A 19,602-nucleotide genomic window follows, 5' to 3' on the forward strand; every position below is an offset into this window, starting at 1 on the left:
TTCATTTGCCACCTCTCAGCCCATCTGTTCAACCTTTCCAGATCCTGTTGCAGCAGCATAGCGTCAGTAGTGTCCTTAACGACCCTGCCAACCTTTGTATCATCTGCAAACTTGGACATTAAACTTGATATCCCATCATCAATATCATTCATAAACACCGAAAACAACAACGGACCCAACACTGAACCTTGAGGAACTCCACTAATAACAGTAGTCCACGTTGAGCAGTGTCCATTGATTACCACTCTCTGTCTTCTGCCACTCAACCATCCCCTTATCCATAGCAGCAATTTGCCTCCAATGCCACACTGCTCCAATTTGTGCAGCAGTCTTCCATGTGCAACAGTATCGAAAGCCTTTCTAAGATCCAAATATATAATATCAAAGTTATTCCCTGCATCCAGTTCTTTTGTGACTACATCATAGTATCCAATCAAATTGGTCAGGCAAGACCTGCCCTTAACAAAACCATGCTGCGTCTGAGCTATAACGGAATTCTTGTCTAGATGATCCTGCAGTGCTTCTTTAACCAGTGCCTCCATTAATTTACCTGGAACAGAAGTTAAACTAACAGGTCTATAATTACTTGTGTCAGCCTTTGATCCTCCTTTGTGAATTGGGGTTACATTTGCACATCTCCAGTCTATGGGTACCTCCCCTGAGTCCAAAGAAGCTCTCATAATTATGGCTAGGGGTTTGCATACTTCCTTTGCTGCCTCCTTTAATATAACTGGATAGATCCCATCCACCCCAGGTGCCTTTTTTATGTTTATCCTCAACAATCTCTCCTCCACTTTCCTCTCAGTTATTACAAAATCATCCAGCTCACTGCCAATGTTTACTTTACCTACATCATTCTCCTTCCTGAATAACTCCTCATGCGTGAAAAAAACAACATGTTGTTTACATGCCATCAAATACCACTTCATTTTGCAACCAATTGACCAGGGAGTAATAGCAACCTTTAAAGTCTATTACATTTAAAGTCTCACATGGAAATGTGAGAGTTTTGGACAGGTCAGACAAAACTAGCAAGGATTATTGGCACCCATTTGACATTTTGAAGGGCATTAATAACATAAACCCAGCTTGGGAGAAAGTGTCAGTGAACTGTTTGAATGGAGTGTGGCACAAACTTCTCCCAGAATTTATGTAAAGCTTCACAGGATTACAGCCATTGGAGAACATTGTTGAAGATGTAACAGAGTTGTTGGATAGCCATGGCCAGCAGCTTTCCATTGAAGACTTAGAAGAATTGGCTAAAGAACTAAGCCAACAGAAGGAGGAGAAAGAAAGAGATGAAGAGCTTCCTCTAAAATCTATGAATATAAGTGATTATACAGTGCATCCTTTCAGCAATGGAGACCATCACTGATGAGCTCTGTGAAATTGACCACGACTGGGAGCGAAAGTGAAAAGGAGTGTAATTGTATCCATTGGACCTTATTCTGAGATTAGATTCTTAAAGAAAGAAAGAGGAAATCTTAACAGTCAACACTGCATGCTTTCTTCAAAAAAAGGGGAGATCCTCAACTAGGGAATTCATCAGAGAAGTAAAATCCTCTACATTATACCACTGTCAAAAAAGATCAATGCAGGAGCCCTTCAGTGGTGCTTACAAAAACTTTCGGTCTGGGCTTCAAACATATCAAAGTAAATGTACAAATTTTAATTTTTTTATTTAATTAAATTTAGTTTGGTTATCTTATACTGTATTACATTTAATTGATTTATATTCATAAAATGCTGTTTTTACATTCATAGCTTTAAATATAACATTGACATATAAGTTAATGCTATTGCATCATTTTAATATGCAGCAACCTACTAAAGTAGTACATAATTGGCATAATTTAAGTATATCTCATATTGTGAATACCTTCACAGCGAGTTGCCATGATATCGCACTACCTCTAATAAGTAACACTTCACCAATGGTTATTATATTATTATTATACTATTATTATATTTTCAATATAATAATATTATATTACTTCATATCAGTTTTGAGAGGGGCCTGGAACATAATTCATTTACTTCTCATTGACTTACATTATATGCTTAGGTTCATTTTACACAGATTTTTATTATTTTTTTTGCAACAATTCCTTCAGGAACGGAACCCCATTTGGGTAGCCCTTGGTTTAGCCATTGTAAACCAAGGGCTACCTGTACTTACAACAAAGAATGCCTTAAATTGTACTGCACCCTAGGTAGGTCACATGCTTGGAAAAAGGGTGGTCACATGCCTTGAGTGCTCCTTCCTGCTGGCTGGTTTTGTTGTACAGGATGCTGGAGCTTTGGTGATCTTTTCACTGTTGGGGCTAACTTCCTAATGACTGGTTGGTATTGTTGCATTGTATGAACAATAATAGAGGCAGTCAGAGCTGATGTGTGGGAGGAAGGAAGATCAGCAGCCAGTCCAGCAGTTTACATTGTTAGATTGAACGTTAATTTGATTAAATGTTGAAGCATCAACATATTCTCCCCTGTGGGTTTTTTTTTTTTTTTTTTTGAGATTTTTCACATTCTATCAGTCAACATAAATAAAACATTATCATTGTTGCCTCTTCCATATACTTAAAGAAAACTTACAACACATGAAATTCTTGTTAGATTGTTAGAAAAGGTGAAATATTGTGATCATAAGTGAAACAGTTTTAAAGTAATAATACTTCTTGAACAACTTTTGGGTTCGAAATTCCCTTGCTTTATAAGTGAATGAAAATGGCTAAAGCTGATCATTGGATTAGAAAAATGTGACAAACAGAGAATCTCACACCTGGAAATAAAAATGTCATTAATAAGTCACTCATCTCTCCTAGCAAAGTACTTCCATCACTGATATATCTAAAACTGGATGAGACGAATGACAGTTATTGATATCATAGAGGAAGAGGGAGGTTGTTTTTTGGTACATTTTTTTCGGAATTTCCTGAGATAAATTATGCTAAAACTGCATACCGATCTTTTCACAAAAAAAAAAAAAAAAAAATCCCTGAAAGTCAGAAAGCTACTGCAAGAAGATAATTTCACAACTTTATGGATGTGGTTTGCATTCAAGGTGTTGTGATAATTTTTTAGCCATTTTTATGGACTCCTATATTAAACATAACTAAATCTAAGTTAGTTACGTTTAATATAGGTTTAACACAGCTACTCTTAAAGTATTCTTTGTGAGCAATAGTGCGCTTTTGCCACTGTTAGTACAATTGCTGGTTGCAGTTCTGGAACTGTTGACTGACTGACTAGTGCAGAGAGCATCTTGAGTTGCATCAATAATCTCTTGTTCGCTACAGAAACAATGGCCTTATAAACGTTTCATTTCAAAAAAAAGAAAAATCACATAGTGAGAGGGCAGGCAAGTGAGGAGGATGTCTAACACAAAAGTGTTGTGTTTAGGGATCTCTTGTTGCACAAGATGAGTGGTGTGAAAGTTCATTCTCTCTCATAGTTAGTGCAACACCTTATATGTCTGAGGAATGAATTCATAGTGCACAATACAGCAGTAGTTAAAAAAAAAATCTTCTATTATTGCTTTCCTCTTTGACCTGTCCTGCCACAATTTTTTTGATAAGGCAATTTCTAAGTCTGTGATTCACACTTTGTTTGTGGGTCATAGTGCACCAACTGTGACCCACGGTATGATGTATTCTAGGAATAATATCGCTATCAGATGCCATTATGCGATCACTTGAAATTGTCATTCACTCATTACATTGATTGTCTGTAAGCACACGAGGTACCACTACTGAGCAACCCAATGCCTCTTAAAATCATTAATTAAAATTCCATGAAAGCTTCCACTTGAAATGTTTAAAGGTTCTGCAAGTTTAACAACAGTCACACAGCAGTTCTGATGCTTTTTTTTTTTATGTATAAGCAGCTTGTTATTTGGTTTTTAGGAGCATTAGCAACTAAAGCCATATTGCTCCGGGATATGCGGTGGTCATTCCCTGACCTTTCCACATCCTCCGTATTTGGTGGTGACGGGCTCGAACACCGGTCTAATCAAGAAGTGTGTGCTACACACTGCTGCTCCTTCCCACCTGGCTACGGAGGCGCCTATGAGCAGCAGTTAAAGATCTACTAGCACAGTCATCATCTGCTAAACTTTTTCTTCCCTCTTTGAATCTACAGTGTCATTCAGCATAGTAGCATGAGACAGGGAATGAATCCTCTCTGTAAACCTGATCCATCATTTCCAGTGTTTCCAAAATAGATTAGACTTCCCTAAGCATTGACAAAATTCAATGTTTCTGCAACGTCCGAAATTTGACAATTTTTAACACTCAGAAATCATAATCAAATAAAGGCACTTCAAATGCACATAACAACAAAGCATATATTGAATAATTAACCAATTTCTGCATACCTATAGATGCAGGTTGAAACTTTCAATTTCACAACAGCATATTTGAAGCACTGTTTAATGACAGCACTATGTGACCAGTCGGGGATTTTTAATTGTACCATGTTTATTTTGCTATAGGTGAATCTGTGAATTTTTTTGTTGGGGAAATCCATCAAAATTCATGGGACAAAATTACAAATTTGCACATATTTTGGATTCCCAAACAATAAAATTCTCATGTCACACTCACATCGGCAAAGTAGTAATAGTTGAATTCCATGTAAAAACAGAAGAAGGAGAGAGAGAGAGAGAGAGAGAGAGAGAGAGAAAGAGAAAGAGAAAGAAAAGCAAAATGATTTGCCTTATTTAGGTTCACTTCACACCTTATGTATGAGGGGTATTCTATTAGTTATCTACTTTAACTATTATATAAGCTTCATATATTAAAAAAAAAAAAAGTTTTATCTAACTCACATGAATGTCTGTATCTTATTTGCACAGATCCAGTTCAATACGATGAAGTACAGAAGAACAAAAGAGATTTAAAATAGCCAACCCAAAGCTCAATTTTTGAGCTACAAGAAATTGGCGCATTGGGCCATAATCAAATTTTTGACAAAAGAAGGGAATGAACCACAAATTACTTATGAGTGCATGAAAGCTGTATATGATGATGTTGCCCCTTCTGAATACCAATACTTGAGAAATATGCCAAAAAATTGAAGACCTGGCTATGATTAGGCTAGTTTTTTCAGAGAGATATATGTAGCACTTTTGAAGAGTTGGTACTGGCCAACCATCCTTCAAGAACACTTGGCCACATCAAACGGTCTGGCCTCACTGTGTACCAAGAATGGTTGGACCTCTTCTGAAACAGAGCAAGAATTTTCAGGCATCTCCGTAGGCAGGAGCAGCAGTGCGTAGCACGTGCTTCTTGATTAGACCGGGGTTCAAGCCCGTGATCACCAAATACGGAGGATGTGGAAAGGTCAGGGAATAGGGAATGACCACTGCATATCCCCGGAGCAATATGGCCTTAGTTGCTAATGATCCTAAAAACTAAATAACAACAAGAGCAAGAATTTTCCTCAAATTTGTGAGGAAAATTTATGCATTAATGATTAGATCTACAAGGATTGCATTCAAAAATTGTAACTGGTGATGAAACATGAATTAACACTGGAATTCAGAATCAAAACAAGAGTCACTCCTCCAGTGATTACTTTCTTTTCAGAGGCTTCTTTTTTTCAGGTATTTCCTCTTTGCCCTCAAATTGAAGGGCATGTATTTAACTCAAGTGGTAGGAGGAAATATACATAGAAAAAAAATTAGGCTATGTTGTTCTTTATTACTAGGGTAGATAGGTTTTGAGCTTATAGAATGTCACTGTATTTCAAAAAAGGTTGCTCCCATCAGCCCTATTCATAGGAGCTAACAAACATCAGAGTGATGCTATTTCTGTTATGCCAAAAAGTGATTCTTTTTTAGGAAAACCAGAAAAGCATTAAGTTTTCAGTGGTATTTAATTACTTCACAAGTTCATGCACTATATTCAGCTTTTAGTTGTTATCATCTTCAAACATGGGTGTATCGTTGAACACAATATTATGTGCATCACTTGCACAGATATCTAAACACCCAAGTTGATTAGAATTGAAAACTAAACATGATTTAAAAAAAAGTTATTCCCGGTTGCTGAAATCTGCAGATTTTTTCCTTGCGAATATTGTACACTTTTTTTTTTTTTAAATATGAGCAGAATTTGCTTTTTATAACTGTGTGATTACACCAGTAGCATGTTGTGATTTAGGGAGGGAGGATTCTGAGGGGCAGATCTGCTGCTTTAGACCTAATGAAAAATAATCTGTTTTATTCTGTCTCTTTGGAAAGAGCTGAAGCTGAGCAAGTTGCTCCCTCTGAATGTGCTCCTGGATCACTCTAGTTGTTTTATTTACTTATATGGTTCATTTTAAAATTAGAAACAGTAAAATGAAAAAGGCATGTATGGAATAAGCATAAAATGCAAACTGAATGACAGTAAAATCATTCCTGAAACCAGTATCATCCAGCTAGTAAGCATGATGTGCTTTAGCTTTTTACAGCTCCTGTAAACCTCCCACATCACAGAAAAGTTAATCAGTAATGGATTTAATGTACACATTTAATAAAATACATATTTAAAGTAATAATTTTACTCTTATGCAGCAGTATATACTGGGTTCTCTAATTCACTTGTAAACAGCTGAACAGTTTTAAACAAAAATTGGATATCAAAAAGTTTTAGACAAAAAAAAATATATATATAAAAATTTTGTAAAAACAGCTAAATTTGTTGAATTTTGAAGAAAACTTCATAATTTATGGAGGTCCCATGAAAAATTCACTGCCCTAGTTATAGGTAAGTACACCCATTTTTTTTTTTATTATTTTTCCCTAGTTGCCATCTCTTTTGAATTTTTTTTTAATCATATCCCTGATCATAATATAGTTTTTCTCAGTCTCTTTCACAGCCATAAAACTTGGTTTCATTATTAATGTTGGAATTAAAGAAATATGTGAATTTGTGCATGAAATATCATTGTTTCTTCTCTAGTTAATGAATTAACTATCAGGTGTGCTAGTCCATGTTACATAAAATATGTGGGACACATGAAAAGAAATGACAGATATACCACAATGTTAAACTGTATTTTCGTTGTGTGATGCAAAGCCAAATTTCATTTAATAGTATTTTTCAATAAGATGCCAAAGAAATACAATTTAGTGTTTTACCCATTTATAAATGAGTATACATCTTCTTAAAACATGTACAGTGAACTCTTGATATCCATTGTTAATTGGTTCCATAAAAGTGAGACATTAATTCTCTTTTTGTTCAACCCATTCTCCTGCTCACCATTCTAATACAGTTAGTGCATTCTAATACATATAGGTATTCTAATACATTCTAATACATATAGGTATTCTAATACATTCTAATACATATAGGTATTTTAATACATTCTAATACCTAGTTGTTTTCCATAAAGATTAATTCCTATAATTAATAACCACTCTTATACCACTTGAAATTAATAATATAGTTTATTAAGCTTATAGGCCAAACCACTATACTTTTAAGGTGATGATACCCATCATCTTACCGATACCCATCATCATGCTGTTAGGGGTACAAAAATAGAAAGGGTTACAATTTTAATTATATTCTAATAATTATTAATTGTGAATTTTAAGTCTAAAAGATTTTAGTTACACAATAAAACAGAGATTAAGAATAAGTAAATACACATGGATAAGCATAAAAAAAATTAAATTCTTATCTGATGTGCATACTGGAAAGAGGTGCTGCCAACAGTTAATTTATTCGTGAGGTATTAAATCTGTTGCCCAATAGATATTGTATGGGCTAATAGAAAATGTATAGTGGTTTGGGCTATAAGCTTAATAAACTTATAACATGGTATAAGAGTGATTATTAATTATAGTAATTAATCTTCATTCTAATTTTTCTCCATCTTTTTCACAAAAGCTCATAACACTATAGCTTTCTGTTAAATTCGGAATGCATTCAATTTTGTTATTTGTCTCCAATCAATGAATATCAGGTGTTGCTAGTCTGTATTGCATATAATAGGTGAAGACACATGGGAAAAGAATGGTAGATATATACTCATCTTGTAACCTTAAGCCACATTTTCTTTGTATATATATATATGTAATGCATAAAGCTAAATAATTTGATTTAACAATTCTCTTCAATAAGATGCACAGGAATATAATGTTGAGTTTAACCATTTCACAAGCATTGGCCAATGACAATGAATTTTTTGAATACAGGCGAGATACAGGTAGTGTTTCTATGACAATGTGTTCTGTGGAGTGAGTCTATTTGTGGAATTTTTAAGTTTTGCAAAACTGAACTCAAATCCAATTAAAAAAAAAAAAAAGTCTGTAGTTTAATAAGCCTCTTTTGGCTACTTCCAAGTGGGAGAGTGGCAGCCAGCACCTGCAGTGATGGTGTGTGTGTGCGTGTGTGTGCTCACAGTGCAACACGCTCTGGGTATAGTGAGAAGTATTGTTTCAAGTTTATTCCTGTTTTTGACTATGGCCATATGGGTGAACCACGCACCGGCTCTATAGGTGATGGCAGGCAAGATGGCAGGCTCGGTATATGACCGCTAGGGCCCTTCTTTCGAGACCCCAGTCAGCCTGACTGATTCTGGCAATCATCCCTGCATAGTTTCTCACTTATTTTTGCCAAGTATGCCAAATGAAGATAAAAATTTAATTTTGAGTCAAAAACAACCCCCCCTAAGTATTTTAGTTCTGATACTATTTTCCAGAGCCATTCTGAGGGCAAGGCAAACGACGCTCTTGCCTCAGATTAAAAGCTTAAAGGGGACACCAAAAGAAATATTAAATAATTGCCAATGTTGCCATGATTAACAGCAGGGTGCAATTTTTCATTCTTGCCTCAGGTACTAAAATGGCTTGGCACAGCCCTGCCATTTTTACAGTTTTTCCATTGATTTTAATTTGAGGGGTCTCCTTAAGTTTCCTTTCAAAAGGTATAGATTTAGTTTTTTCCGGTGATATCCGGAGCATGTATATTTGTTCCCACTTCTGCAGTTGCATGAGGGTGACATTTGATCTTTGCTTCACAACCATTCTTGTGTTTCGCTTTACAAGGAGAATCAAATTGTCCACGAAGGCTAGGCTTTCTATTGGGCCTAGATCCAAGGCCAGAAATTCATCTAGAACAGTTGTCCAGAAGAAAGGGCCAAGGATTGAGCCCTGCAGGCAACCTTTGTTTACAGGGCGTGTCAATTCCTGGAACTTTATTCAAACTGAGACACTTCTGTCTTTAAGATAGCTGTTTGATACCTTATAGAGGTTTTGTGGGACATTTGCCTGGTGGAGTCTCCTAAGGACACTATGCCACCAGAGTGAATCAACTGCACCATCAAAGTCTATAGAAATTGCCAACATGTACTTTTCCTCTATATTTTTTACTGTTATCAGTAGGTGGTGCATGGCATCCTCCATAGAGTTTCCCTGCTTAAAACCATACTAATTATTTGAGTGAAAGCCTGCTTCTGTATAATACACAGATATCCTATTGTAAATTAGTCTTTCATATATTTTCCTTAGTACCAGGAGCACAGCTATTGGTCTATATGATTTTGGATCTGGGCAGTTTCTCTGGGTTCTTCAGGATTAATCTTAGTACTGCCTTTTTCCAGATTTTAGGGAATGTCCATCTCTCATGCAGTGGTTGTATAAGGCTATTAGTTTATCTAATAGCCTTATAAACCTCAATCAGGTCACCTCTGAGGTAACTGGTTGCCAAGCCCTGTAGCCCACATAATCAGTCTTACCTGATATGGTCTTCCTTCTGTCGATCTCACCATTCGAGTTCCTGTCTTTGGACCTTTCCAAGAAGCTCAATGTCTTATTTCAGATGAGGTCTCCATACTTGAGCACAGTATTCCAAAAGTTTTACAATTGCCTTATATAATGGGATTATGCCCTCCCTATCTCTGCAGGATATCATTTGATAAATCATCGGTAGGACATCATGGGCTTTCCTGGCTGCCTGTTTACATTGTTCAGAAAACTTCATATCTGCCCAAAATGTAACACCGAGATCCCTTTCCTCCTCTGCTATTTTTAATTCAACCCCACAAAGTGTAAAATTTATTTGTAGATTGCTTTTCTCCAAGTGTATGACCTTGCATTTAGCTGCATTAAAACATAGCTGCCGCTTCTCTGACGATATTCAACTGAAGTCTGTTGAAGTCATTCCTGAAGGAGCACTGCTTGGCACAGATCATTGACAACTCTGCCAATCTTTACATCATCTGCAAATTTTTGACATGCCTTCTATCCCTTCATCTATGTCATTTATAAAAATGAGAAACAGAACTGATCCAAGAACTGATCCCCAAGGATCAGTTCTTGACCCCTCTCCTGACATTACACAAATCTGAAGAATATTCATTAATCACAACCATCTGCCCTGCAGTCAGTTATTAGTTAATATTTTATTAGTTAATAGTTAAATTATTAGTTAATATTATTACAGAAGAAAAACCCTTTACGTCAATGAGAAATTATGGGAGTGAAGTTGAAAAAACTATAATTAATGACGTTGAAATTTCATGTTTGTTTAATGAGAAAACTTTTGAGCCTACAGGCCAGTAAGGCTCCTGGGTTGGTGGCATATACCCTATAATCTTAAGGGAGGTGGGAAGTGAGTGCATAGAACCACTTATGCTAATTATGAGAGCATCACTGGACCCGGGAGTGATTCTGTTGGATTGGAAGAGTGCCAATGTATCTCCAATACAAGGGCAGTTCGAAGAGTGAAGTGGGAAATTACCAGCCGATTAATCTAACTTCAGTAGTAGGGAAAATCATGGTTATAATGATCAAGGGTGGAATTCAGGATCATTTAGATAGAAATGGAATTCTGAAGGATACTCAGCATGGTTTTGTAAAGGGAAAATCATGTTTAACTAATCTGATTAGCTATTTTGACAGGGTTACTAAAGAGCTGGACTTAAGGAATAATTTCGACATTGTTTATTTGGATTTCAGCAAAGCATTTGACTCAGTCCCACATGAGCAGTTGCTTTATAAGCTGGAACAGGTTGGAATCACAGGGAAAATCCTTAGATGGATGGCTTCAGGGCAGAAGGCAGAGGGTTATGATAAATGGTTATTCTTCAGATTGGGTTGATGTAAGAAGTGGGGTTCCCCAAGGAACAGTATTAGGACCACTGTTGTTTTTGATTTTCATAAATGACATCGGAAAAGGGATAGAGAACATGATGTCTAAATTTGTAGATGAAGTAAAGATTGGTAGAGTAGTTAATGATCACCGCCAAGCAGAGCTTCTTCAGAATGAACTAGATAAATTTCAGGAATGGTCAGAAAAATGGCAGCTATGCTTTAATCCAGCAAAGTGTAAAGTATTGCACCTGGGGAACAGTAGCCCCAAAATAAGTTATATACTTGGCAGAGTTGAACTATAGCCAGTACTGGAGGAAAGGGACTTGGGTATTATGATACGGTCAGACATGAAGTTCTCCGAGCAATGTAGACTGGTTGCAAGGAAGGCCCATGGTGTCCTATCGATGATTTATCAAACAATTGTGAGTAGAGATGAGGATGTCATACTTCCATTATATAAGGCTATTGTTAGACCACACTTAGAATACTGTGTTCGCACCTAAAGAAAGACATTGTTCTTCTTGAAAGGGTCCAAAGCCAAGTAGCTCTCCTGGTGAGATCGGCAAAAGAGTGTCCATATGAGGAAAGACTTCGAATATTTTGGTTGCAGAGCTTGGCGACTAGGCACCTTAGAGGGACTTGATTGAGGTGTTTAAAGCTCTGAGAAGCATAAGCAAAATGAACAAGGACGAAATTTTCATGGTTATAAATGATTCTAGAACAAGGGGCCATAATTTCAAGTTACGGGGGGGTGTGTTAAGACTGGATTACAGGAAGTTTTATTTTAGCCAGCCAGTTAAAGGCTGACAGTTTGTAGAAATTCAAAGGTTGGCTGGATAATTACCTATGGTAGGAGGAAACACACAGGTTGTCTATTTCCTTTTCTTTTGTTATTATTATTTTATTTTTATTCTTATTATTTCATTTTATTTATTTTTTGTTATTTTATTACTTTTTAGTATTTGAAGAACACTGTTGTTTTTACCAAAGTTTACACTGCCATTATTATCTGTAAGTATACCACATATGCATGCATCAATTTATGCTCCAAAATAAATTGGATAAGGACAAACCTTAGAATTAAACACACATGGAATGAGCCTGCCTTAGAAGAATCATCTGATAAATTGTCATAAATACTTGAATTTATTTATTTTGTATTAACTTGTAAGTCCAGACATTTGACATCCAAAGGAAGATGCTATTCTGGAAAGATGGACTGCATGGCTTAAAGCCAGATATGGGATACTCCTACCTTACACACTTCAATGTAGGCTGTGACTAGAAGCCATTTGTCAACTTCTTAAAAAATTGGAGACCTGTTTTATCTGATTATTTTAGACTTAACTTTTCTGTAAGTACTTGCATATTACTTCCAGATAAGTATAAAATAGATGACAGGTTTCTCAATCTTCTATTCGTAAGCGGTCTATTATGATAACTCCAGGAATATTTTGTAATATTTAGCCATGTTTTAATTGAAATCAAAGGTTATATTGTGTGTGTGTGTGTGTGTGTGTGTGTGTGTGTGTGTGTGTGTGTGTGTGTGTGTGTGTGTGTGTGTGTGTGTGTGTGTGTGTGTGTGTGTTAATAAAAGTGAAAGTTGGAGTGAAGATATGAGTGAAAGTTGGAGTGAAGATATGAGTGAAAGTTACACAAGATGCCAAAAGCATGGCCAGTTAGAGAGGGATGACCTGTAAAGTAAAATTGATAAATAAATTAAAGTAATGGTAACTAGCATCAGATTAGGGCGGATAGAATTTGGCTATATTTAAAAGAGGGATAGAGCAAATATGCAATAGAGTCTGATGCCAATAAAAGTAAATATTGATACCAGGTATTTAATCAGGGGACTACACTTGACCATGCACCAAGGACTGCGTTTCTGTACTTGTCCATAAATGTAAAAGAGAAGAAATTTAATAAAATATTTTTGATCAGGATCAAAAGTATTAAAACTCTCACAAAATGTGGACAGTGTAGTCCCAACACAGTGTATGTTGTATAAAATAATTAAAAATTAAAAATTAGAGCTTGCAAATGGTGTAAGGTTGGGGAGTGAATTGGAGATAGGGTCAAAAGTGTATCTGAATTAAATAAAGGCAAAAATAGCAAGAGATTAAGGAATGTTCGTATCACCTCATGTTGCACTAATAGCTTTACGAATGGGAAAAAATAAGAGGTATAAAGATAAAAGTTAAGAAAATAAATAATTATAAGTACTGAGTAAGCTGGGGGTCATAAATCCAATCCTTTTAGTGAGGACCCTGGCTATGTGAATATTAGTATGAAAAAAAGAAACTACTACCAAATGCATGCGTTTTGGAAAATTGAAAATAAGAACAGAAAAAGGCCCAAGTCTAAATTCAGAAACAGTATTTCTATTCGTAACAGATTTCTAAAAAATGTACACAAAAGTACCTGGAATATACTTCTAGTGTGTAGTAGCAAAACGAAGGGGGGAAATGACAGTGCAAACATATACGGTTGAGTCGATAGCTGTAACTAATGCAATAGTATATATGAACAATTCTTAGCGCTCAAATTAATTTATAGTGATAAAGCTGATGTGAGAGAGAGAGCTGCGAAAAATTGACAATTAGTGACCTCTATAATTGTTTTGAAAAGTAAGTATATAGAGAAATGCTAAAAGTGTTGACGAGGAGAAAACATATCTAAATCGATAAACATTAATAAATAGATACATGGAAGACAGGAATGTGATACTCCAAAAATGAAAGAGTAGGTAGCAATTTCAAAAGGTATTGAGAACAGTATTAGAAAAAAAGCAATAAAAAACTACTGAGTCCAAACTTGTAAAAGGAGTATATGAAATGAAATTGGGTCAAATTCATATATCTAAAACCAAATGGCATGTCATAATGCATCAAAACGAATAGAAAATGCATATGCAATGCCTTCGAAGTAACCGTCTCAGTAACCATCTGTAAACTGTACCGAGCAACTTGAAATATGAAATCACTTGAAATATCTAGCTGAAAAAATATATCCTAAAAGAAGAATACAGATTGTAAAAACTGTATGTAGTCCAATTGGAGAAGTTATATTGTATAAGAGAGGCTTTAATACAATCCAGCCTATACTTCTTATATATATATATATTTTTTTTTTTTTAATTAAATGAAAAATTTGTTACTAAGATATTATCAAGTTCTTAAATAAATTTTTAATAAAATCATATTCTATTATTTCATGTATTTTACCAGGCAAGAACATATTTACAGTCTTTGCCCAAGAAACCTAAAGTTCCATGGACTAAACTTTTCCCAAATGCAAAATCAGAAGGTAATTTAGTGACATGGTTTACATAATTTTATTATATGACTGGCATTAAATGAAAGACATATTTTGCCATGTTAGTTGTGGTATGCATTTAATGACAAATTTTGACTAATACAGCTGTGTAACTGTTGCCAGATGCTTGTAGTTCTCTGAGCTGAGAGCCTTTGTCCATGACTAAAGTTATAATGGAGCTGTTTGCATGTTGAATAAGCAAAGCATTGTTATCATACCTGGGGGGGAAAAAAAAAAAGTTTATACCTCTAGTGGCCTACTGCACTCCTGCATTTATCACTCGGTTACATCAGGTCTGATTTTAACTTAATGAAATTTTTTTAGTTTGCACTGGAGAAAACTTAACACTGAGAATATAACATCATCAATTGAGAGTTGGGCTAACAAAACGTTACTGTCTGGTGTGGCAGTCTATTTGTTAAGGCTATGCATGGTCCCATTGATCTTGTGGACTCTGTCTGAATGGCAGGAAGGAAGGAAGGAAGCTTATACAGCACAGCCAAAAAAAAGAAACCCACACACTTTGTTTGCCCATTCCTATAAGTTGCTTAATCATTCTTTAAATTTATTCAAACTGTCCACAACACCATATGGAAGTTTATTCCAACAATCAGTTACACTCCAGCTTGAGAGCAAATCAAATGAAGTCAAAATACATTAGTCTTTTATTCTCAATTTAAATATATGCCCCCTTGTGTTTGTTGTCTGAGAAAGAGTAAGCTACAATCGCCATCTAGTTTACTCAATCCATTTAAAGCTTTAAACACTTTGCCTTAGATCTCCTCACAGGTAGTGTCCAGACAGTGTAATTTACAGAATTCAACTCTTTCTTGTTAAGAGTACTCTTTTGTGCCCCTGATCAATCTTATTTTTCTTCTATGCACCCATTCCTACAGATCCATGTCCAACTTAAACTGAAGCTTCTAAGCCTATATGTAGTACTTAAGATGTGGCCTAACCTTATGTTATAAAAGGGCATAATCACCTCTTTGGCAAAATTCCTGTATGTTAGTGACAGAATCCCATGAGCTAACCTAGCAGTCTATCTGCATGCTCAGAGAACTTCATTTTGAACTGTACAGTTACCCTTTTTTTTTTTTTTATTCTCTAACACCTAACACATGGGACCACCTAGTTGAGGTTAATGCAAGGTACTATATTGCTATCCAAATGCAGTAGCTTGAATTATTTATCAATTCTAAATTTCAGTTATCACTTTTCAGCCTGATTCATCCAGGTCTTGTTGGAACAACGTATCCCGATTGCTCTCATTTACTACTCTGCCTACCTTTTTATCGTCAGCAGACTTGGACATTAAACTTATAGGCCTTCACCAATGTCTTAATAAATATTGAAAACAGTAAAGGACACTTTGAGGGACTCTACTGATAACACAGTCTCATGAAAAGAAGTGGCCATTAGTAACTACTCTCTATCTCCTGCCACTCAGTCATCCCTTTATGCAGTAACTTGCCTCTAATGTGACACTGCTCCAATTTGTACAGCAGTCTTTCATGTGGAGCCATATCAAAAGCTTTGCTCTCTTAGCCAGTGCTTTACCATACTCAGCCTTGGCCTTCCTGACCTTATGTGGCACTATTATAGATCAACTTGTAGCTGTTGTAGGCTTCAGTACTTTTCCATGCCATGTAGTAGTAGTAGTGGCATGTGATGCAAGAAAGCAAATGTATGAGCTTATGCAGCATCAGCCAACAAAAAAAAAAAAAAAAAAAATCACACCATTCCCTCCAAATGCCTGTCCAGTTCCTCCTTAAATTTATTCAACCTATCAACTTCCACAACGACAGATGGAAGTTTATTCCAGCAATTAACCACCCGCTGGCTAAAGGCAAATTTCCACACATCTATTCTACATCTGTCTTTTCTTAATTTGAATTTATGCCCCCTTAGGTTCGTAATCTGAACAAGTGGAAGGATCCCATCAGAATTCAGCGTGCTCAACCCATTCAAGGCCTTATATACCTCAGTCAGATCACCGCGCAGGTGCCTAGTCTCCAGCCACTGCAATTTGCAGAACTCAAGCCTCTCTTGGTAAGAGGATCCCTTCATTCCCCTCACCAATCTTGTTGCCCTTCTCTGTACATGCTCAAGTAAATCTACATCCTTCCAAAAATGAGGCCTCCAGATCTGTACGCAGTACTCAAGGCGTGGCCTGACCATTGCCTTATACAGAGGGATAATCACCTCCTTTTCCCTGCTAGCAAAATTCCTATATATCATTGACAAAACCCCATGACCTGCCCTGGCAGCCTGTCTGCATTGCTCAGAAAACTTCATATCTGCCTGCACAATTACTCCCAGGTCTTTTTCATTTTCTACCACCTTAAGTGTAGTACCACACAGTTGGTACGTTTCTCTGGGGTTACTTCTACCCATATGCAGTACATTGCATTTGTCAAAGTTAAACTTCAGTTGCCACTTCTTAGCCCATCTGCCCAAATTATCTCGATCCTGTTGCAGTAGCACACTGCCATTACTGTCATTAACAACCCTGCCAACCTTTGTATCATCTGCAAACTTCGACATTAAGCCTGATATACCTTCATCAATATCATTGATAAATATACAAAACAACAGTGGACCTAACACCGAACCCTGTGGGACTCCACTAATAACATTAGTCCAAGAAGAGCAGCACCCATTGATTACCACCCTCTGTCTTCTCGCACTTAACCATCCTTTTATCCATTGTAGCAACTTACCCTTAATACCATACTGCTTCAATTTGTACAATAGTCCTCCATGCGCAACAGTGTCAAAAGCTTTCCTGAAATCCAAATATATGATATCAAAATTATTTTTTGCATCCAATTCCTTTGTAACCACATCATAATATCCTATCAAATTTGTCAGAAAAGACTTTCCCTTAACAAACCCATTTTGTGTCTGAATTATTGCTGCAGTCTTGTCTAGATGATCCTGCAATGCATCTTTAACCAGCGACTCCATTATTTTACCCGGAACAGAAGTTAAACTAACTGGTCTGTAATTACTCATGTCACCCTTCGATCCCCCTTTGTGAATTGGGGATACATTTGCACATCTCCAGTCCGTGGGAACCTCCCCTGAGTCCAAGCATGCTCTCATTATGGCTAAGGGTTTGCTTAGTTGCTTTGCCGCCTCCTTTAATATAACTGGATAGATCCCATCCACCCCAGGTGCTTTTCTTACGTTTAACTTCAACAATTTCTCTTCCACTTTGCTCTCAGTTATTACAAAATCATTAAGTATCTTGCTACAATTTGATAACCTTCTGCCATTTTCAAACCTTAATAATTCCTCACGTGTGAATGTAGATGCAAAATACTCATTCAGTTTGTTTGCTATCTGAGCAGGATAATCAACAGTCGAACCATCGATGTCAAGTGGACCAATCAGATTCATCCCCTTCCTTTTAGAGTTTATAAGTAAAGAAATCCTTGCTGTTTTCTTAGCATCTTTTGCCAAGGATTTCTCGTAATCTGCCTTCACCTACCGAACCTCCTTTGTCACCTGATTACAGATTAACTTATATCTGCCATAGGCTTCTGAGTCGCTTGATAATTTATATGCATCCCATGCATTTTTCTTCTCTGTTACGAGTGTCATTAGTTCATTTGACAACCATTTAGGCCTAAACCTTGAACAATATTTCTTAATAGAAACTATGAAACTTTTAGTAGCTTCCACGATTAATTCCTTGGATGCTTCCCACTTAGAATTTACTGTTGGTAACATCGTCAGTTGATCCCACTGTACAGAATTTAAAAACTGTCGGAGACCACTGTACTCGCCTTTACGGAAGCAAAAACCCTTTCCTTTACCCCTGATGGTAATTAAATCTTTAAGTAAATCCCACGTCAGTACACTGTGATCACTGCCACCTAGTGGTTCTTTTATCTGCAAATTCCTAATACATGAATGATCACTGCTGATAACCAGATCAAGAGTATTACTTTCTCTGGTTGCCTCTTGAACATGCTGCTGCAGAAAACAATCATCCAATAAATCCACAAAAGTGTGACTAGTGTGTCAGTGCCCAACCCACAAGTTCCAGTCAATATCTGGGAAGTTAAAATTCCCCATTATAAGACATTCCGATATACTAGCCCACTCTATTTCTCTATACAATTGTTCATTGTACTCATTCAAGTCATTAGGCCTATAACACACTCTTACTCATATTTTTGCTTTCACAGTGCTTATGCCACACCAAACTGACTCAACAGTGCACTGTTCATCTATATCAACTGGATGCACTTCTTTTGATTTTATGTTTTTCTTTATTAACAGAATAACACCTCCTCCCTTTCTATCCTGTCTATCCTTTATGTGCACATTGTACTCCCCAAAATCCAGTTCAGCATTCCTTATATCTATGTGACACCACGTCTCTGATATCCCTACAATATCCGCCTTTGATGTCTTGACCAACACTTCAAATTCATCAAATTTATTTACTATTCTTCTAGCATTAGTATACATGCAAGTATACATGCACCTATTCTTATTCTTAGTTACTCTAACACATCCCATATACCCATCTGTTTCACGATGACTGCCATCCGTCCCTGAAACCCCCAACACCCCTCGCTCCAGGTCGCTACTTATTCTAATAGAAGTTGTGCAAGAATCACCTTCATCTCTGCCTATGGCTACTGTTAAACTATTAGTCCTTGTACCCCTCCCCCAAGCTATCAGTTTTCCGACCCACCTAACACTGCCTCGATAGCATCAGCAAATATTCTTGCACCCTTTCTATTTAAGTGTATCCCATCCCTGTAGAAGCAGTCTCTCCTGTTAACAAGTACAGTCCAGGCTGAATAAAATTCTATCCCTTGAGCCTTGCACAATCTTTCCAGAGCCGAACTGATCGACAAGGCTCTCATCATATGCTCCCTCCTATCATGTCTGGGCAGAATTGCAGACAATTTCAAATTCAGCCCTAATTCACGGCTTTTTTCAATCAGTGACCTGTACTTGTTAAGTAATTCTGCTGGTCTCCTACTCTTAATATCATTAGTGCCAACGTGTACAACTATATCACCTTTTGTGCCCCTAAAAGATGATATCTGCTCTACAACGTCATCAACCTTTGCCCCTGGCAGACATACCCTGGTCCTGTTCCACCTATCCTTTTTACACAATATATTTCCCGTCTCCCTGACAATAGAATCACCAACAACTACTAGTTCCTA

The 19,602-nt window shown here is 36.6% G+C and overlaps 1 protein-coding gene across 1 annotated transcript in view; it reads left to right on the forward strand.

The window, feature by feature from the left end:
* Positions 1-19,602, forward strand: part of LOC150081813 (mitogen-activated protein kinase 1-like) — a 262,012-nt gene that overhangs the window by 135,156 nt on the left and 107,254 nt on the right. Inside the window, exon 8 of the mRNA XM_090379718.1 lies at positions 14,317-14,395. Coding sequence (XP_090235844.1) covers positions 14,317-14,395 — 79 coding nt within the window. The remainder of the gene's footprint in view (positions 1-14,316; positions 14,396-19,602) is intronic.

The sequence above is a fragment of the Mastigoproctus giganteus genome, chromosome 8, assembly GCF_048544385.1.
Source record: "Mastigoproctus giganteus isolate SK-2022 chromosome 8, ASM4854438v1, whole genome shotgun sequence".
Taxonomy (NCBI): Eukaryota; Metazoa; Arthropoda; class Arachnida; order Uropygi; family Thelyphonidae; genus Mastigoproctus; species Mastigoproctus giganteus.